Source organism: Dryas octopetala, chromosome 4 (genome assembly GCF_963921425.1).
Source record: "Dryas octopetala chromosome 4, drDryOcto1.1, whole genome shotgun sequence".
Lineage (NCBI taxonomy): Eukaryota > Viridiplantae > Streptophyta > Magnoliopsida > Rosales > Rosaceae > Dryas > Dryas octopetala.
This window is the reverse complement of record NC_141369.1, coordinates 22,745,551-22,766,801: the sequence shown is the minus strand read 5'-3', so window position 1 is coordinate 22,766,801 and position 21,251 is coordinate 22,745,551. Positions and strand designations below refer to the sequence as shown.

At 37.6% G+C, this 21,251-nt stretch overlaps 4 protein-coding genes and 2 pseudogenes across 7 annotated transcripts; 5 read left to right on the top strand and 1 right to left on the bottom strand.

The window, feature by feature from the left end:
- The first annotated feature begins 359 nt into the window (after positions 1-359).
- On the top strand, positions 360-2,450 carry LOC147288353 (cinnamoyl-CoA reductase-like SNL6). Its single transcript, XM_086241361.1, has 5 exons — positions 360-611; positions 800-972; positions 1,096-1,281; positions 1,412-1,565; positions 1,816-2,450. Exons 1-5 carry the CDS (start codon positions 398-400, stop codon positions 2,121-2,123), a joined length of 1,035 nt encoding a protein of 344 aa, XP_086097487.1. The 5' UTR covers positions 360-397; the 3' UTR covers positions 2,124-2,450.
- A 652-nt stretch (positions 2,451-3,102) lies between these two features.
- LOC147288352 (dihydroflavonol 4-reductase/flavanone protein) lies at positions 3,103-7,502 on the top strand. Its single transcript, XM_086240552.1, has 9 exons — positions 3,103-3,402; positions 4,557-4,674; positions 4,833-4,924; positions 5,704-5,829; positions 5,933-6,053; positions 6,177-6,261; positions 6,558-6,671; positions 6,788-6,827; positions 7,124-7,502. Exons 1-9 carry the CDS (start codon positions 3,226-3,228, stop codon positions 7,274-7,276), a joined length of 1,026 nt encoding a protein of 341 aa, XP_086096678.1. The 5' UTR covers positions 3,103-3,225; the 3' UTR covers positions 7,277-7,502.
- Positions 7,503-7,944: 442 nt separating this feature from the next.
- On the top strand, positions 7,945-12,271 carry LOC147288351 (isoprenylcysteine alpha-carbonyl methylesterase ICME-like). 3 transcript variants are annotated; one of them, XM_086239538.1, is made up of 11 exons: positions 7,945-8,385; positions 8,545-8,621; positions 8,929-8,998; positions 9,072-9,161; positions 9,409-9,483; positions 9,955-10,056; positions 10,148-10,285; positions 10,669-10,734; positions 10,849-10,992; positions 11,419-11,509; positions 11,662-12,271. In XM_086239538.1, exons 1-11 carry the CDS (start codon positions 8,111-8,113, stop codon positions 11,821-11,823), a joined length of 1,290 nt encoding a protein of 429 aa, XP_086095664.1. In that variant the 5' UTR covers positions 7,945-8,110; the 3' UTR covers positions 11,824-12,271. The 3 variants fall into 3 exon arrangements, with proteins under 3 accessions (XP_086095664.1, XP_086095665.1, XP_086095666.1); XM_086239539.1 differs by having other exon boundaries at positions 7,947-8,385; positions 9,081-9,161; XM_086239540.1 differs by having other exon boundaries at positions 8,245-8,385; positions 8,550-8,621.
- A 2,414-nt stretch (positions 12,272-14,685) lies between these two features.
- LOC147288350 (AAA-ATPase At5g17760 pseudogene) lies at positions 14,686-16,244 on the top strand (annotated as a pseudogene).
- A 325-nt stretch (positions 16,245-16,569) lies between these two features.
- On the bottom strand, positions 16,570-18,506 carry LOC147288349 (chaperonin 60 subunit alpha 2, chloroplastic pseudogene; annotated as a pseudogene). Its single transcript, XR_015121804.1, has 3 exons — positions 17,839-18,506; positions 17,410-17,610; positions 16,570-17,246 (listed from the first exon to the last, which is right to left on the bottom strand). The product of XR_015121804.1 is annotated as a chaperonin 60 subunit alpha 2, chloroplastic pseudogene (transcript).
- A 255-nt stretch (positions 18,507-18,761) lies between these two features.
- On the top strand, positions 18,762-20,359 carry LOC147288348 (uncharacterized). The gene is made up of 6 exons (XM_086242116.1): positions 18,762-18,897; positions 19,001-19,121; positions 19,245-19,329; positions 19,626-19,739; positions 19,856-19,895; positions 20,192-20,359. Exons 1-6 carry the CDS (start codon positions 18,850-18,852, stop codon positions 20,342-20,344), a joined length of 561 nt encoding a protein of 186 aa, XP_086098242.1. The 5' UTR covers positions 18,762-18,849; the 3' UTR covers positions 20,345-20,359.
- The last annotated feature ends 892 nt before the right edge of the window (positions 20,360-21,251 follow it).

The following is a 21,251-nucleotide window of genomic DNA, read 5'->3' as shown; positions in this document are numbered from 1 at the left end:
ACTAAGCACCATACGCCCCAAGTCAACTTGAAATCGAAGAAATAGAAAACTAATTTTTTGCTAACTGTCGTAATTTCATACATAAAAAAGTCTAGATCCGTTGCGATTTTCCCGGGAAAATGATGTTTGGCCTATTAATGGTTGCCAAATGTTCCAACAATAAGTTGCATTTGACAAAAACAAAAAAAAGGATGTCACACACTAGCCGGCTGACCCTTGTTGAGTACACTTACCACCCTCGTGCCTTTCATCTAATATTCTTCATCTACCACCTGCCTTATAGGCCGTTCAGGAAACCCAAAAAACAGGGCATTATGAGCCACCCTTCTTGCTTTAAATATACTATGCATGAGACTTTTGAGAGAGATAGTTAGAGAGAGAGAACAGATATAGAGAGATGGTGATGGTAGAGGTGGTAGTGCCAAAACCTTTGATACTCTCTTTAAGGGAGGAACATAAACTTTGTGTTAACAATGCATTCAGATGCAGTTTGGATGCAAGAGAGAGGAAGCTGGTTTGTGTGACCAGTGGGAATTCTTACATGGGTTCTCATATTGTTAAGGCACTATTGGCTCGGGGTTACCTTGTCCGAGTCACCATTCAAAACCAAGGTACCTAGTGCTTTTCATGATAAACCATCTCTGCATGTCTCATGTCGATCTGCCTCTTAATTTAAACAAGCATGAGATTGAGATATGACTTTCAAGTCCAATTATACTATTTGCAGTTTTTCATTTTATAATTTCATTCTTAATCAGTTACTATGTTTGATTTTCTGAACCAAACTATATATGAGTAGTGGATTATGAAGACATGAAGAAGCTAATGAGAGATGAAGAGATAAACCAACTAGAGGCTGTTGTTGTGGCAAAGATTGGTAACTTGGACAGTCTCTGTGATGCTTTTAGAGGTTGCCATGCAGTTTTTCATACCTCCTCCTTTATTGATCCACATGGGGTCTCTGGTTATTTAGTAAGTTTTCCATGCACTTCCTCATCACAGACTGATATAGTCATTTTATGTTTAGTCTAATTGTTTTTTGCTGAAGCTAGTAATTTAATTTATGTTTCTAAGCCATGTATGTATACAATTCAGGAGAAAATGGCATTTCTTGAAACTGAAGGGGCAAAGAATGTGATTGAAGCTTGTGGCAGGGTGGCATATGCAAAGAGATGCATCTTCACTTCCTCTCTTCTTGCTGCTATTTGGACAGGTGACAGTGAAAACAAGCTCATTGATGAGTTTAGCTGGAGCAATGAGGAATTCTGCAGAGAAAACAAGGTATATAAAATCTTTACAGGCCTTAAGAGTGAATTTTGTGGATATTTGGCCATAATTAATCACCAAACAACACTATGAACAAATTGTTGTGGACAATTTTTAATTAATTCACTGTTTATTGTGAAAATAGCTTTGGCTGGCCTTAGGGAAGACCACTGCAGAGATGGCTTCTTGGAGGAAATCAAAGGAATTGAAAGTGAATCTTGTTACAGTGTGCCCTGGCCTTCTCATGGACTCATCTTATCCAAATTCTCACAAGGACACCTCTCTACCATATCTTAAAGGCAAATACTAAATACTTCTCATTCTAATGTATATCTTAAAAACGAGAAGTGTTCTCTTACTAGATAGCTTAACATGTTATGTTGCTAGACTTTCAATATGTATTGCACATTTTAACAATATATAAAACTCACACGATTGATGGTCTGATAATATAACATGTCAAACTATTTAGTAAGAGAACAATTCACGTTAAGAACATGGGATATTAATGGCAATAATGCTTAACTTCCATTGCGTTTGCTTGTAAAGGTGGCAAAATCATGTTAAAACATGGTCTCCTAGCTATGGAGCATGTGAAGAAGGCAGCAGAGGCACATGTCTATGTTTACGAAGCCATGGACTATGGAGCCTGTGGGCGATACCTCTGCTTTGGGAAGGTTGTTAGAAAAATGAGTGAAGCCATTGAACTAGAAAATGGATTGAAGATTCATGGTTTGTTGTCAGGAGGAAGAGAAGAGGCCTTAGATGAAGCAGCAGATGAAGAAATACACAGCAAGCTTAGTAATGCAAAGCTTGTCAAATTGATTCAAGCTTCTCATAAGTTATCCTGCAAGTAGTGTAAACCATGGCTGCATCATTTGGGAGATCTTCTTTTGATAACAAAAATCGGGAAAATTAATCCACAGGGCTATTAATCTTGAGGCAGAGACATGATCGAGAGAGAGAGAGAGAGAGAGAGAGAGAGAGAGAGAGAGAGAGAGAGAGAGAGAGAGAGCAGACGAGCATCTTGGTCCTTGCCATACGTATTGCCCTTTTTGCACTGTGCATGAAGCTAAAATTGAAATGTTGTACCATTAGAAAATTCTTAGTCCCTAACTCCCTATTGAATATTGTACTTTTTATTAGATTAATACCATTTATCCTAAACTTGGAATTATTCCTTACTCTAAAAGGATGCTCCCATTTTGCAAATTAACACAATGTATGCTCACAAAAAAGAAAGTGACAAAATGTCATGAACTCAGTGCATACTGCATAACAATGATTTTTTTGTTTCTTTCTTGGCAGTGCATAACATTTACCATCTTCTCTAGCCTATTTCTTTTTCAATTGTCATAAACCATATTTTTCATTTATATGTTACAACATCATTGATCATGTTAATTTTGTTCATCTTTTTCATTTGGGATGGCAAATTCCAACCTAAAACCTCTCCAAATAGCACTGGACCATAAAGCTAGTTGGTCATCTTAATTTTATTATGTGGACAATATAATAATTAAATATGAGCTGCCAAATATGTTTGAGCTTGTGAGATCCTCAATAGCTCAATGGTGTAACTTAAGCATTAAATAGTTCATTTGAAGAATAGCCAAGAATTGGGTATGTAAAATCATTCTGGTATTAGACTCATGGGCCTTGACTCAAATAGAATGGATGAAAAGGAGTGTTAGGTCCAAAAGCTATTGGACCTAGTAAGACTCTAGGGCCCAAACTGTAGCGGAAAGCCCAACCCACCTCAATATTGATAAAAGATGCCTCTTTTAGACGACGTCGTTTTACGCTGGGGTCAAGCCCCAAGCGAAAAGAGACCCACAGAAGTAGGAGTGTAGGAGATCATGGAAGGAATTGGAGAGCGGAGACTTGGGTTCTTCTCTTCTGCAGCAAAAAAGTAGTAAAAACCGAGTGTGTGATAGAAAGAAAGAAACGAATCCATCAATGGCGGAAGAGAGAGAGGACCCACAGAAGATTAAGCGAACGGCGGCGGCGGCCTACGACTATGAGAACGACCCAAGATGGGCCGACTACTGGTCCAACGTCCTCATCCCTCCCCATATGTCCTCTCGCAGCGATGTCATCGACCATTTCAAGCGCAAGTTCTACCAGCGCTACGTTGTGCGTACACACAAACCTACTCTCTCTCTCTTCTTGTTACAATCTTGGTTGTATTTAGTACTTACCCAGTACCAATTGATTGTTGATTAGCGTTTGTTTCTTCAGAATTTGGACTCTGACACATGAATCTCATCTGGGTTTAATCTGTTTTGTGTTTTTGGGGTCGTTTTTTCGATTGGGTATTGTGGGTTTTGTTCTGAGTTTCTTTGTTTGTTAATAATGGTTTATTAATACTTTGCTTTCTTCGAGTCCTACATTATAGTGATACTTTTTTACTACCGAGATTTTCTATGAATTGCATGATTTCCTGTTTGGGAACTTTACACCTACTCTCTCTTTCTTGTGACCATCTTGATTCTATTTAGTACCTATCCAGTACCAATTGATTGTTGATTAGCGTTTGTTTCTTCAGAATTTGACACATGAATCTTATCTGGGTTTAATCTGTTTTCTGAATTTGGGGTGGTTTTTTCAATTGCGTATTTTCGGTTTGTTCTCAGTTTCTTTGTTTGTTAATAATATTTTTTTATTACTTTGCTTTCTCTTTGTTCTAGATTATAGTGATAATTTTTTACTACTGCGATTTTCGATGAATTGCATGAGTTTACTTTTTGGGAACTTGAATGGAACAATTTATGGTTTCGCCTCTCGCACTGGCATAAGTCCTAGACGATGTCCTGCTGATAAAACCCAATTCGAATGGAAATCTCATCTGGTTGGGTGGGCTTTGATTTTGGAAAGCTTACATGGGTGTTTAATTGCTGAATTCAGTGAATTGAGTAATGTTTTGGGATTCTCGTGAATCTTATATAGGTTTTATGTTTTATGATATTGATATTTTTGGGGTACTTTTTTAAGGTTTATTTATTTAAGTGTCCTCCCCATTGTCTCTTTTTCGCTTCATTATATGGCTCTGGGACTTCTATTGTTGGGCTTTAAGAAGATAGTGTTCCCCAAATTTTTTTTTTTTTTTTTTTTTTTCCTTTTGGGCTTTTGAATCTTTCACATATCATATATAAGGAATGTCATTGTTTGTTGGCTGATATCTTTGATATTGTAATTGGTGGGAGTTACATGGCTTTTTGAAGTGATGAGAATACAAAATCTCAATTTGGTTTATTTACTCTCATAATTTTGTGTGATTTCATGAATAGGATCCCGATCTTATGGTAGAATCCATGTCAACTAGCAGTTCTCAGCCAACGAGACCATCTCCATCATCCTCAGCATCATCCCGATTTGCAACCGACCAAACTCATTCACGTAGTGCAGGTTGAAATGCTTTAATTTTTGTCCCACAAAATGTTCAAAAAGGAAAGAATATTTGCTTAAATTACCATATTGCTCTTAAAAGGAATCACGCGCATTTGATTTTCAGTAGCTTGAAATTTGTTGACTATAGTTAATTGAACTTGAATTGATGCCTGTAGGATCAAGTACTAGATCTTCAGGGACATCAGCACCTTCACCAACTTCGCTGCGTTGGGATCGTCAAACCATTCAATTTTCTGTCAATGCTTGGGTACAGTGAAATCTAGTCATGCATGCATAGATACACACAAGTACAGCTATATATATATATATGCATACAATTATATCCACACATATGTATGTACTACGGAGAATCAACTTTGTTGTTATTTGCTTAACTAGCTGTCAAACTTTTCCCTTTCTGGGTGCATAATGTTTCTAAAATCAACCAGATTTTCAAGCACTACAAATTAATTTTCTGTAGCTTGTCTTTGTCATTGCCCTTTGTCAACATATCTTGTTCCCTTGGGACCAGGCACTATATTGATAGTTCATATATATCAATAAACAGTCCAATCCCCTCCCAAATATGTCTGGAATTTTTTCCTGGCCTTAAAGTTTGGGTTCTTAATCACTTTTCTGAGCCTTAGTTATTGCATCTTTTGACCTTAGTTGTTTCTTGAATGCAAAATGTGGACTGCTGTACTGTTATTCTTGTTCAGTCGACTAAGACTCCTTCTTTTCGAATCTGTTATGCATGGTCCTTTAGAAAACACGTGTTCCTCAAACAAGAAGCAGAGTAAATGATAATTCTTGAGATTGGAGTGACAAGAACAATGTCTGCTCCTCTGAATCCAAAATTTGCTTCACTGGTTTAGAAAAAAATTTCAGTCACTTATATTTTAGGCAATTTTTTGTGAGTTTGATAAATCATTATTTTTCTGTTTAGAGGTCTTGTGTCATAGAACTCTTAGCTACTCTGACTCTGCTTACACTTCAGTATCTTTTCTGTTGTTTTTGGTTCAATTTGTTCATCTTTCGTGCCTGCAGGTGTTTCTTGTGGCTGTGCTTGCAATTTTCCCATTGGTTCCCAAAAATCTTTCACATAGGGCATATCGGCTTTCCTTTATGGGCACGGCATGTTCCTCTCTGTATTCCTTGTACACGCTATATGGGGTAAATCTTCTGTTTCAGATTTACTCACTTTTGGATCTTATTTCATCAACTTGTTTGTGCTGTCCTTGTTCTTATTTCATTAACGTGCCCTCTACTATTTCAGAAACCGAGGGGTTGGAACTTGCAGGCTTTGCAAGTTTACTTTCAGTTAATAATCATGACCAAGGATTTTATCTACTTGATATACTGCCTTACCTTTGTCACATCACATCTTTGCCTCAAATGTGAGCACTTCTTAGTCCTCAAGTCGTCTAGTTCTCTTGTTTTTCTTTTCTTGAATGTTTTTGAATCTGAATTAGGCTCATTTCCTAGTTTTGTGTAGTTTAATGATGTGATCTCCATTGCAGTTGCTCTGATTCCCATTCTATGTCGGGCTCTTGAACTTGTTGCGAAGTTCCTTAGGCGCAATTTTAGTCAATCCTCATTGTACAGGTAGGAGGGCTAATGCTTAACAACGTTGCTTTATATTTTGCATGTGTTAGATACCCCCTCCCCAGAAGTAGTGATATTTCATTGTTGCCTTTTGTTATATGAAATCAATTTTATGACATTGCGAATTGGTAATTCTGAGTGCCCTGTCATGTGGATTCTTTCAGGATTCATGCAGTGCTTTTACGTCTTGGTTTGACCTTCAGTTTAACAATTAATTACTTACCTCAGTATAAGTTAGAATCTACTTGTTCCATTCTTTACTGAATAATATTATTCTTTTCTGTCATGGTCAACAGGAAGTACTTGGAAGAGCGTTGTGTTTGGGTGGAGTCAAATACAACTACCCTCAGCATACTCTCTTCACACACTGAGATTGGACTTGGCTTTCTTCTGATTCTATCATTGTTCTCGTCAGTTGCTTTGAACCATTTTACCTGCCTGCTTTTCTCACAGATGCATTCTTATTCTGTTGTTTTGATTCCTTTCACTTTTAGCATATCCTTAATTTCTAAATTTGTATTTGTAGGTGGCAGCGCAACATCATACAGGCATTCATGTACTGGCAGGTGCATTTCACGTCTTTTATCATCAATATGGAATGAAATCTTTGTTCCTGAAGCTAAACTGTTTCAATTGTGTTGAATGCACCCACCCACCCATCCACACACACCACACTCACACAATGTGTGCGAGCACACGCACATACGCTAAATTACTAATACATGCAAGCATGCATGGAAGTGTGCATTGTGTGGATGCCCCTTGCCCACTTGTTAAACTATTGATTTCTATTAATTTATTTACAAAATCTCAACCTTAAAGCAGAGGCTAATGATTGTCTTCCTTGGGACATGTTTTACAGCTATTGAAGCTCATGTATCACGCCCCAGTGACTGCTGACTACCATCTGAGTGTGTGGACTAAGATTGGGAGGACTGTTCATCCACTCATCCACCGCTATGCCCCATTCTTGGATTCTCCTCTTAAAGCTATCCAGAGGTGGTGGTTAAGGTAGAGACTCAGAGTCAGAAGAGGATGAAAAATCTCTTGGAACTATTTTTACAATCTAAAGAAAACTCATGTCAGATATGTTGAAGTGACAAAACGGTCATTTTGATTCTATTCTAGATGGATTAAATATCTCTACTCTTCTGAGGTGGTGTTGATTCTCGAGTTATAGGACACGGATTATGTTTCTTAAATGAATGACTCACTGAATGATCCAAGTGCTGATTTGATAATATTGAATTTTTGTTTGATGGGCATAACATAACATTACCAACTCTTTCTGCTCTCTGGTTGTTGGAGGGACTTGTATGCATATTGTTACAACTTACGAGGTGCGTGTATGCTTCACAATTGACAAAATCATAAAAAGGTTCCACGTGGCTTCTCATGCAAATTCAAATTCAGTCGATTACCTTCTTGCGTATATGGATCGACTTCCTTTTTTTATACCTTTTATAGATAATTACAAATAAATCAAACTTTAAAAACTAACGTGGTTTTAAAGGATCATAATCTCATGCCGACTGCCGACTGCCTATGCATTATGGCCTTTTCACATGCGAAATGATCAAATTAAAAGATTCTTCAGAAAGAAAATAAAAACGAAAACAAATTTATTGAGCCCATAATGGGTGGGTCCCTTCCCTTGCAAATTATTCCGATGCAAGGTGGCACACGTGGCGCGATTCGGTGATAGGAAATGTAGAAATTCTGGACAGCCCCTAAATAATTGGTGGAGTCTAGTCTCTACCACCACTTTCAGGGCCTCTTAGGCGCTTCAACTTGTACGGTTTAAAAAAATTAACGGTTACATATCAATTATAGTACTTAGAGGAGAGCTATGGCGTCCGCAAGCGACCGTCTTCGACAATCTTCGTCCACCGCAGCAGCAGAAGACATGGTGGTCATGAAGACACAGCCCTTGCTTTCTAAGGTTTTGACTTACCCCCTCGCCAATAATTCGAACCACCAGAGGCGTCGCCGGCTCCCCGGCAAACTCGGCTCCGCGTCGACTTGCCCTATCCGCCAACAGTCTTTTGGTCGCGATATAGGCCACGCTGCCAAAGAGACTTACTTGGTCACTGGCCTCAGCTTCACGCTCCTTCGATACCTCGGGTACTCTTTCTTCTTCTTGGTCTCTAGGTCTGTTTGGTTGCCGAGAAATCTCAAGGAAGATCGAAATATGGAACAAAAACTAATCATTTCACCTGTTATTTTTTTTTTTTTGCTTGATATGAAAATTTGGGTTATTTCTAATCATTTATTTTCATTCAGGGTAGGCTACCGGTGGATCTCAAGATTACTTGCTCTTGGTTTTTATGCCATGTTACTTATGCCCGGATTTCTTCAAGGTGTGTGTTATGAAACTACTTGCTCATTTATTAATTGTCGATATAAATTATAAGTTTCCCTTTTAGTTACAGTTGGAAATTATATTATTAAGTTACAATAAAAAAAAAATAAAAAATTGTGTATGGGATTCCCTTTCACACCATTTGTAGAAAATAAAGAGAAAGGAATGCAAAGAAACTAGTTGTTTCATTAAATAGATGATATCTATTCAATGATTCTCAAGGTGGTAAAGTTTTGGTTGTTTCATTAAATAGATGATTCTTGAGAAATCAGTGGAACATAACTTGATTGTTTATTTTTCTGCAGTTGCATATTGTTATTTCTTTTCAAGCCAGGTTCAGCGTAGTATTGTGTATGGTGATCAACCCAGAAATAGGTAGGTTGATTTTGTTAAAGGTGATTATATAGTTCTTTCGTTACAAATCTGTGAATTCATTTCCATCATTTAGCATTTACAGGTTGGACCTGTATTTACCAACCGATAGCGGTGGGAAAAAGCCAGTTGTGGTATTTGTAACTGGTGGAGCCTGGATTATTGGGTGAGTGATTTTAAATAGATGAGATAGCTTAATTACTGCTGGAAAAGGAAAAAATTCCACATATTTTGACCAATTCAGCAATTCTTTTAAATTTCTTTCATGAATTGGTTCAAGGGCCTGGAGACGATATTGTCCCTTTTTTTTTGGGTGTTATGTGAACCATTTTTAAATTAAGTTTCTGTTTATGTATGGGTTGCCATTTATTAGTTACTTGACATTAAGTTTCTATAGTTTCATTCTGATTTAGGTATAAAGCGTGGGGTTCTCTTTTAGGTATGCAGTTGGCTGAAAGAGACATCATGGTGGCATGCGTGGATTACAGGTAATTGTTTTTGGCTCAAGCAGTACAAGTTGTAACATGCAATTACATTAACTTAGATATGGTGCTTTGAATGAAGTATTTGAAAAACAATATCGGGTACTGGTAGACACTTATTCTATTCTCATCTGTTCTATTCTCTTAAAGAAATGTAGTAGCCACACCAGGAAAAGTGCAAATAGGCATAAAACATAGACATTTATGTGTGATTCATGTCCAAGAAACTTGATCAAGCATGGCTAATTTATGTCAATTTGTCAGTTACCCATATAGTGATCACTGGCTGAAACTTAAGTATGTAGCATTCTAAAAGTTAAAAAGAACCCCTTGTTTTGTGAGGTTAGTTGTCTACATATTCAAGACTTATATATAGCATTATTACTTGTATTATGTAACCATCAAATGAACAATCTTGACATCCAGTCCACCTTCTACCCAAAAGTGATGTTGATATGAATCATATGATGCATGCAGAAATTTTCCTCAGGGTACCATCAGTGATATGGTGAAAGATGCTTCTCAGGGGATTTCATATGTCTGCAACAATATAGCAGACTATGGAGGTGACCCTAACAGGTGACAGTCTAATTATTTTGCTCTTCCTTTTCGCATGCCATCTTCTAACTGATTTATTTATTTTTTGGTCCTTTTGTTATTTTTTGTGTAGAATTTATCTGATGGGGCAATCTGCTGGTGCACATATTTCTGCGTGTGCTCTCTTGGAGCAAGCAATCAAAGAATCTAAGAAAGAAGAGATTTCTTGGAGTGTCTCTCAGATAAAGGCTTATTTTGGTTTATCTGGCGGGTAAAGTTTTATTTGTTGCATTATTATGGTTGTAGTGGAAGTTTACAGAATTTGAAGAAAAGTTTGATGAATTGGATGCACCATTTGTCAAAATGTAGCTTCACAAAAAGGTCAAGTGTGTTTAAAAATAGGCAAGACAAATTCAAACTGCTAAAAACATAAATTTTGGTAAGCAGGGTTAAATAATAGTAGAAATATTCCAGTTAGATCGTATACTTTTCCTTATAGACATTACAATGCTGCACCACTTGCTCAGCTCATTGTAGCATCAAGATGTAATAGAGATTGTTGGTCATTTGTTGCTTTGGTATTATGTTGATGGATCTATTGATTAACCTTTTTTTTTTTTTTTTTTTTTTTTTTTTTTTTTTCTCTCTTAACAGGTATAATTTATCTAATTTGGTTGATCATTTTGATAGCCGTGGACTGCATCGTTCCATTTTTTTAAGGTACTTACCATGTGACATTTTGCTAGCCACTCATTGGCATACTCCAATCAGTCATGTTATATTTTTCTCTTGTTTGTTGCTTCATGGAGCTTTTGTTGCTATGCTTCATTGCAGCATCATGGAAGGCAAAGAATCCTTGCATCAATTTTCCCCTGAAGTGAAAGTACAGGACCCAAGCAATAGAAATGCTGTTTCTCTCTTGCCTCCTATCACTCTTTTCCACGGAACTGCTGATTATTCAATACCATCAGATGCCAGGTTAGAATGCCCCTGATATTAGACTTGCATTCATATGGGAATTGATGTTTCCTGTGGAGATGATATATAATTAGTACTTTTAATTCACTACTGTACTCATTTTCTTCTGAAACAGTGAAGGAAACTATTATGTAGTAGATGTCTAGATTTACTCAATTTGCCTACTATGCCTCCTTAAATTGAATCCCATAAAAGTTTTCTTAAATCAGATGTATAGTGGCTGTCATCCATGAATTGTGCTCTTTTTTTCTATTATATATGTTCAATTTCAGTTAAGACCTTGAAAGATACAGTATGCATTTAGTGGAAAACTTCAACACTTGGTCCATCTTTGTACAGACATCTGAATACGCCTTAAACTTTTCTACAGAGTATATTGTACATGTGGATTGATACTTTCAGAAATTGATGTGTTATTTTGTGCAGTAAAACTTTTGTAGATAATCTTCAAAGGGCTGGAGCTCAAGCTGACTTAATACTATATGATGGAAAGACCCATACAGATTTGTTTCTTCAAGTAAGCTGTCACTATTACAAACTTACGGCTTCCATTTATTTCATATTTTGGTGCACCTGCACTCACTTAGAGTTTAGGCTCTTGGATAGCAATCTGAAGTAGAACCCTAGGAATTTATTTATGGGCATCTAACTCTTGGCTGCACTTCACAGGATCCTCTAAGAGGTGGTAAAGATGAATTGTTTGACCATCTAGTTGCTGTAATACATGCTGGTGATAAGGAAGCTCTTGAGAAAGATGCTATGGCGCCTCCAAGAAGACGCCGTGTTCCCGAGATCTTGCTGAAGTTGGCAGGCAACATCAGCCCCTTTTAGGCCTCACACTTGTCGTTATTTACCTCCAATTAGATCTGTAAAAAGGAGAGGGTTTGACCAGCTCCTGGAGAGTCCCAATGATTTGGAAGAAATTACAACATCTTCACTTCGACGAGGTTGTTCCATTGTAATCTAAGAGTTGATATTATAGATGGAAGATACGACATTTTCACTTTGAGTCTTCGTAGAGGTTGTTCCATTGTAATCCAAAAGTTGAATATTATAGATGAAGATCAGTAACCACAATTCAAATATCATCAAGTGATTACTCTTCTTGTAATCTAATTGTTTTAGGTAATGTAAGAATCTGCTTATGTTGTTCATGGATGTAGGTTTTAATGTTGAACCACATAAATTTGGTGTCTTGTTTATTTTGGCTTGATTAGGGACTACTAATTTGCTCTTGTAACAAACAGTTTACTTCCCTAACAGTATGCTTGTCACTTGCTATTTGAGGCTGTCAGTTTCCAAAATGCAAGAGGTGCCGATAAATCACATTCTCACTCCTTTGTTGCCTGATCTAAACAAATGGAGGGACATATAATACATTACTTGGACAGATATACAAGAAGGAAAACCAAATTTAAGAACTCATCCCCAAATCTTGCTTTACATTGTTTTGATTTTCTTTTTCACAGTAATACAAGAGCATAGGAAGTCACCATCGGATAAAATGACGGTGAAGTCTTACAAAATTAGCATATATGATCCTGTTCTAGACAAAAGTTCTAAAACAATAATGCCCTATCAATTTTTAACATTTTTACCTAAACTACCAACGCATTTGGGTTCTCCAATTCTCAATCTCTCAGCCAACATGAAGTCCCAGGAATTCTCTGTTTAAACTCCAAGCAAATATTTCCAGGGTAAAATAAGAACTGAACAGAATTGATCAATGATCAAATTGAATGCGACAACGAAAAACATCAGGAAATCAGATAAAGGTGAGAAATCACAATATAATTTATTTGCATCCTACCTATTCTTTTATATAGAAAGCACCAGCAAGTGAATCACAATATATGATTCATACTACCCATCCTTTTTTTTTTTCTTCTTCTTCAGTAAAAAAGACTGACGAAATTTTGGCAATATCCCCACTTGAAGGGAAGATCAAGAAGGAACCAAACAAACTAAATCAGGAAAAACTCCATTTGAGCTAACTGGTCAGCTTTTCCTTTCAACAGAATTTCAATACAATCTGACAAAGATACATGAAGTGCAGAGATGCATTTGAATTATACATGCAATTTCGATATGCCTCCTGTTCATGGTGGTAAGGGAAAGGTGTGTGATTTTCTTGATATTTCATGTCTAATATTTAAAGCAAATCAATGGGGTAGAGTAGAGCTGCTTAAATATGAAATCTGATATCTGAAAATGTTACTTCCTATTCATTTTGAAATGCCATTTTCTGCAACCTTATAAAGTTGTTAATTTTTGCAAGTCTTGGCAGATATATCTGGTTGCAGAAAATAGGGTGATTAAGATCAACTTGGTAAACAATGGAACTTCTGGACCTGCTGCAGAAGTTTTGCTTCGTACAGAACCAACTAAAGAAGGACAAGGTGAGATTGTTGGGGTTGCAGTTAGCACATTGAGTTCATTTGTATATATAAATAATAGAGATATGGGACAATTTGCATACATGCCACATGGGCAATTGTTCTGGAGTGCTGGACCTGTGATTGACCAATATGGCTACCGTCAGGATTGTAGGAAGGACAGCCCAGATTGTTATTTTAACTCAGTCCCTGTGATTGTTATTCATGAGTACCCAATACAACTCAATTGTTCTAGAGCTCAAAAAAACTTAGCAACTTCTATTTCTCGAATTTTCTATGTATGCTGCACAAAATGTAGAGAACCTCAAGTCACTCTTAAATCTTTAGTATGCTTCACAAATCCACAAAATACTTGATGTTCCAGCTGCATCTACAGACAAAATTCATGAAAACCATTTCTATATTGATGAAAACTATGTGCTTGAAGTCCCAACTCTTCGCCTCTTTTATTACTTTGTGAAATCCCATTGTAATGCATCATAGCTTCCTATGGTAAATCAACGAAATACTTAATATGATAGAATTTAGATAAACAACATCAACCTTTCTTTAATTATAAATAAGTTACCTGTAGCATTTGAGTGAACGACATGTTATCCTACTGCAAGTTTGTAGTTGCACCAACTTTGGTTCCAGTATTAATATAGGATCCCTGTTTAGAACATATGAGATCTTTTTTTCTTTTTCTTTTTATCAGAATTGGTATGCTGCATTTTATGACAAATGAAAAAAAAGAAAACTAAAAGAATAGTACAATATGAGTGTCCAAGAAATTTCCATCAATGATGACCAACCAGAATCTATTGTTAAGGAAACTAATTTTGGATCCATAGATTCTTCCCCATCATTAGCTCCAATTCCCATATATCATTGATATCAGTCTCTTCTCCCCATCACTTGATTCTAACCAAGCAGAGTATGAACTAGACAAACTTAGATCAGCACTCAGCTCAGCAGGTGCTTCCAAGTTATAATTTCTGTTTAAAATTTGATCTGAAATCAAGTTCCAAGGAGTAAAAATGCTACACTTTTGTAGACTAAGAATTCAAGTAAAAAAACTAAATAATGTATGAAAAAATGTCAGTGGATGAAAATTCCCAATTCTTTTTTCCCAAAGGCTGTGAGGGGTACAGCCCGGTTACAGGGTAGGCCGCATGTAGTGTAGTTCCCCCTTCCTTGGTCTTCAAGTTTGTTTTCAAACAATTTATTAATTGATTAATTAAAGAAACTCTTTTCAGCTCCTTTATAAAGATTAAAGACCTTCCAAATATAAATTTCCCCATTTTCCACAGGTGCTTCCAAAATTACTTTCCCCATTTTCACAATGCTTCCTGTGAAAAAAATTAATGTTTCCACACCAAAATGGCTGAAAGCTTGTGCATCCATGGTTGCTTCCTTGATGCTTATTCAGTCCATGAGCAACGAATGATTGAGAACAGTACCCCAACCCATCCAGAGGTTCGTCCTCTCCATCCTCATAGGCTTCTTCAAGCGAACCTTACCCAACTCCATCCAAAGGTTCCTCCGTTCACTCTTCCATGGCTTCTTCAACCGTTTGCTGTACGATCAGCCCATGGCACTGAAAATCGAAGAATCCCATGGCATGGTTCGCAACGAAATCTACAGTGCTTCGGAGCTCTACTTGCAAGACAAGACCAGCCCTTCAACTCGGCTTCTCGGAATCGCTCAAACCCGGAGGGAGACTCAGTCCTCCTATCACTTTGTGCACGACCAAGAGTTTGAGGATGAGTACCAAGGCATTGAGCTGAAATGGAAGTTCAATTCCGTAAAAGAGAAGAACCGTTTCTTTGAGCTTTCGTTTGACGTGAGGCACAAGGAAATGGTGAAGGGTTCTTACTTGCCTTATGTTTTGGATAGGTGTAAGGCCATGGAAGAGGAAGCCAAGGTTGTCAAGCTGCATACAATCAGGGCAGAGGAGTTCAGAATCGGATGGATTGCAATCAAATTCGAACACCCTGCAACGTTTGAGACGGTAGCCATGGATCCAGAACTGAAGAGAACGGTTTTGGAGGACTTGGACAGGTTTTTGAAGGGGAAAGAGTTCTATCAAAGGGTGGGAAAGGCTTGGAAAAGAGGGTATCTTCTGTATGGTCCTCCAGGCACTGGTAAATCGTCACTAATAGCTGCCATGGCTAATCATCTCAAGTTTGATATCTTTGATTTGCAACTGACCCATTTGAAATCGGACATGGAATTGAGAAGGGTATTGCTTGAAACAAGAAACAAATCCATACTTGTGATTGAGGACATAGATTGTGGTTTGGAGCTGAAAAATCGAAAGGATCCGACGAGGAGTACAAAGAGCAGTGAAAAAGACTCTCCTGCGGTCAGTGTTAATTTTTATTTGCAATGTCAATGGCTAAATTTGTTAGTGATTGGTATTTGAGGTCATAAAAATGGCTAAAATTTTATGGTGTACTAATTACATTTTGTTTTCTTCAGACTCCGATTACGCTAGCTGGACTGCTGAACTTCATAGATGGCCTGTGGTCTAGTTGTGTAGAAGAGAGGATCATTGTATTCACTACTAATCATGTGAACAAGCTTGATCCTGCCTTGCTGCGTCCTGGACGAATGGACATGCACATCCACATGTCGTATTGCACGTATGGCGGGTTTAAAACATTGGCGCGCAATTACCTGGGCATCTATGAAGACCACCCTGTGTTTGAGGAGATAGAAAGTCTACTACAAAATGCAAACGTCACTCCTGCACAAGTGGCAGAGGAGCTAATGAAGAGTGAGGATGCTGAAGTTGCACTCCAATGTCTGATCACACTGCTAAAGCAGAACAAATTGATGAATGAAAAGGGGAAGGTGAAGGCCATGGCATAGGTAGTCTGTAGGTGAAGATGATGATGACAAAATAGCATAGGTGTAGTCAGTGGAGGAAGAATGGTAGGCAAGTAGTAATTAGTGCACACGTTAAGCTGCTGGGTTGTTTAGTGGTGATGCGTTGGTTTTGGGTACCTGATATTAGGTTGTATATACATCTCCAGTTCTTCACCAATGGAAGTAGAGTTTGATTGCTAATAGAACATTGGCATATTCTGGTCTTGACCAATTGTTAAGGGAAGTGGAAGTTCTTGAAGAAATATTGGAGAGATTCAGTTGATAAACAGTTAGCATTATTAGAACAATTTGAATGCTTCCAAAAACTGTGTAATCAACTCAAATTAAGAATGCTTTCATTTCCAAGAACCATACTATTCAACATATTTTTACAGTTAACAACTGTACAAGCAACTGTTATCGCATACTAATCAAAACTCATAAAATGAACGAATCCTTGGCTTGTAGGAACACAGTTTGCTAGTGGGTGACTGTTGCCGCAGATGCAAGCTCTTTATTGCATATGACATCTCATTCTCTTATAACTGAAATTCTGATGCAAAACAGAATCTGTTTAGCTCTCCACAGCTTCAAAAGCCTGTTTCATCTTCATATCATGTTGTACTCAAATCCACAAGCTTCGTTGCAAAGCATGGGATACAAAATTTCCAGGTCGCCTCTTTCGCAGATTCCATCTAGCTCTCTTGACTTCATTCACTAAGGAGTTATTCCTGGAACAAAAGGAACAGCTGGCTTTTCCTTCTTTGTTTTCTCCACCAGTACGGCTTGTGTTGTAAGAACCACCCCAGCAATGGAGGCTGCAATTTGAAGGGCACATTTTGAAACCCGACAAGGATCCATAACTCCTGCATTTGGAAGATCTTCATACCTGCCTGTCATTGCATTGTACCCAATTATCCAATCATAACTTTTAGTCTTCTCCACAACAACTTCTCCATCATCCCCCGCATTAGTTGCAATTGATTTTGCAGGAGCAAGGAGAGCCTGCAATTCAACATTGACGGATCTTACTTTTTTTTTTTTATGAGAAAACATTGACAGATCCTACTTGTATGGGTGTTTGTGTCTGTGTCCATGTGTGCATGCATGCACGTTCATAGTATACCTGTTTGTGTGTGTGAGTTAAGGAAAGAAAAGAAGAACCTACCTTTGCCACAAGGTCAGCACCAATCTGCTCATCTAAATCTTTCATAGAATCCTTTATGACGGGAATCAATTCTGACAGATGTACATATGTGGCACCACCACCAGGCACTACCCCTTCCTCCATAGCAGCAAATGTAGCATTCTTTGCATCCTCAATTCTGAGTTTGCGATCTTCAAGTTCCATCTCAGTATGCGCTCCTACCTAAGTCACATGTACATCGCTTAATAAAGTAATGATACAAGTAGAAAAAAAGAGTTGAGAAAAAGAACACTAACTATTCATTTAATTTTCTGTTATGGTTGAAAACAAAAGGAAATAAACAGTAAGCTTTTCCAGTTTGCACCAGAAATGCACAATAAGAAACATACACGAATAAAAAAGATTACATTTTCTACATGCATCATATCAAATATAGTAGCTCTTGCATACCTTAATTACAGCAACTCCACCAGAAAGTTTGGCAATTCTTTCAGAGAGCTTTCTCGACAAGTTTGCATTTTCTGTTTCTGCTAGATCCTTCTTGATCTGCAATATTCTTGCCTGAATCTCGGCTTTAGTAGAAGGGTCAGCAACTATGGTTGTTGAATTACCTGTTATTGTCACTTTTCTCGCAATTCCAATTTGATCTGCAGTTGCACTTTCAAGGGTCAAACCAAAATCTCCAGAGAGAAAATCAGCACCTGTCATTAGTGCAATATCTTGCAAAAGTGCTTCTTTCTCTCTCCAAATCCAGGACATTTTACAACAGCAACATTAAGTAAACCCTGCATTTTGTTCACCACCAATGTTTCCAGTACTTGCTTTGAGATATCCTCAGCAATGATTAGCAGTGGGATACTCAATTGGGTTGTCTTTTCCAGTAAAGGAACGATTTCTTTAACAGTTGAAATCTTCTGATCAGTTACTAGGACCTTAGCTTTGTCAAACTCCACAATAGATCCTTCCTGGTTAGTAATGAAGTGGGAGGACATGTAACCCTCAAACCGTACAGGAAGAGAAAATACCAGATTTAATGCAGGCAAGAGAATGACTAGTAACAGATACTTGAAATATTTGTTGTTGGAACAACCTACCCACTCAAAATAAAGATTATGCATTTTTTTGTTTGAATATCAAGTAAACAAGACAGAAATCTAAGAAATAAAAAAATCAACTAGACCCCAATTTTAGTCCTGAGATTTCCTCTGTGATATTACCATTTAAATTATCTATAAGATCTCATGAATAAATATCTGTTGCAATCCAACCATAGAACTCTTAGAGGTCTTGTGTCATAGAACTCTTAGCTACTCTGACTCTGCTTACACTTCAGTATCTTTTCTGTTGTTTTTGGTTCAATTTGTTCATCTTTCGCCCCTGCAGGTGTTTCTTGTGGCTGTGCTTGCAATTTTCCCATTGGTTCCCAAAAATCTTTCACATAGGGCATATCGGCTTTCCTTTATGGGCACGGCATGTTCCTCTCTGTATTCCTTGTACACGCTATATGGGGTAAATCTTCTGTTTCAGATTTACTCACTTTTGGATCTTATTTCATCAACTTGTTTGTGCTGTCCTTGTTCTTATTTCATTAACGTGCCCTCTACTATTTCAGAAACCGAGGGGTTGGAACTTGCAGGCTTTGCAAGTTTACTTTCAGTTAATAATCATGACCAAGGATTTTATCTACTTGATATACTGCCTTACCTTTGTCACATCACATCTTTGCCTCAAATGTGAGCACATCTTAGTCCTCAAGTCGTCTAGTTCTCTTGTTTTTCTTTTCTTGAATGTTTTTGAATCTGAATTAGGCTCATTTCCTAGTTTTGTGTAGTTTAATGATGTGATCTCCATTGCAGTTGCTCTGATTCCCATTCTATGTCGGGCTCTTGAACTTGTTGCCAAGTTCCTTAGGCGCAATTTTAGTCAATCCTCATTGTACAGGTAGGAGGGCTAATGCTTAACAACGTTGCTTTATATTTTGCATGTGTTAGATACCCCCTCCCCAGAAGTAGTGATATTTCATTGTTGCCTTTTGTTATATGAAATCAATTTTATGACATTGCGAATTGGTAATTTTGAGTGCCCTGTCATGAGGATTCTTTCAGGATTCATGCAGTGCTTTTACGTCTTGGTTTGACGTTCAGTTTAACAATTAATTACTTACCTCAGTATGAGTTAGAATCTACTTGTTCCATTCTTTACTGAATAATATTATTCTTTTCTGTCATGGTCAACAGGAAGTACTTGGAAGAGCGTTGTGTTTGGGTGGAGTCAAATACAACTACCCTCAGCATACTCTCTTCACACACTGAGATTGGACTTGGCTTTCTTCTGATTCTATCATTGTTCTCGTCAGTTGCTTTGAACCATTTTACCTGCCTGCTGTTCTCACAGATGCATTCTTATTCTGTTGTTTTGATTCCTTTCACTTTTAGCATATCCTTAATTTCTAAATTTGTATTTGTAGGTGGCAGCGCAACATCATACAGGCATTCATGTACTGGCAGGTGCATTTCACGTCTTTTATCATCAATATGGAATGAAATCTTTGTTCCTGAATCTAAACTGTTTCAATTGTGTTGAATGCACCCACCCACCCATCCACACACACCATACTCACACAATGTGTGCAAGCATACGCACATACGCTAAATTACTAATACATGCAAGCATGCATGGAAGTGTGCATTGTGTCGATGCCCCTTGCCCACTTGTTAAACTATTGATTTCTATTAATTTATTTACAAAATCTCAACCTTAAAGCAGAGGCTAATGATTGTCTTCCTTGGGACATGTTTTACAGCTATTGAAGCTCATGTATCACGCCCCAGTGACTGCTGACTACCATCTGAGTGTGTGGACTAAGATTGGGAGGACTGTTCATCCACTCATCCACCGCTACGCCCCATTCTTGGATTCTCCTCTTAAAGCTATCCAGAGGTGGTGGTTAAGGTAGAGACTGAGAGCCAGAAGAGGATGAAAAATCTCTTGGAACTATTTTTACAATCTAAAGAAAACTCATGTCAGATATGTTGAAGTGACAAAACGGTCATTTTGATTCTATTCTAGATGGATTAAATATCTCTACTCTTCTGAGGTGGTGTTGATGGGTTGTTAGGTTGATGGGTTGTAATGGCCCTGATGGAGTAATCTCTACTCTTCTGATGGGTTGTTAGGTTCCAAGAGCAGAACATCTTGTTGTCAGAGTTGTCTTATCTGTTCAAAAAACACTAAAAGTGAAGCAGCAGTTTTTGGATCTCTTTCATGACGAGAATTACCCTGCTGAATTCCCATACAGATCAATGGTGAGATAAAGTTTACAATCCAGAGATTCCTGTGTTAATATATAAAGTTATAAAATTCTCTCATCATCCTCTGCTGAATCTACTCTATTTCAGTATCACAGCTTGTATATTATGATTTCAAGAAAACGTAATAGCATTCTTTTCTGCATTCAGGTTATTTTTTTGTTTCAGAAGATTGAAGGGGTAGATGTATGCCTTTTCAGAATGTATGTGCAGGAGTTTGGCTCAGAATGTAGTCATCTGAATAACTGTTGGATTCTGTTAAGTACTTTAGGCCAGAGACGAAAACTGTGACTGGAGAAGCTCTTCGTACGATTATTGGTAGTTACCATGAAATATTGGTAGTTACTTTGTTCCATTTGCACTTCTTCCATATGATTATTCTGGTACATTTGAGTTTACTATTGGTTCAGTTAAATGACATGCATGGTCACTTAACATTTGTCTTTTTACCATTGTTGCCTTCAGATAGCGTACCTTGATTTTTGCAACAAAAGAGCATTCGTGACCTCCTATATATGGGCGTGCTGCCCTTTAAAGGGAGAAGATTATATTTTA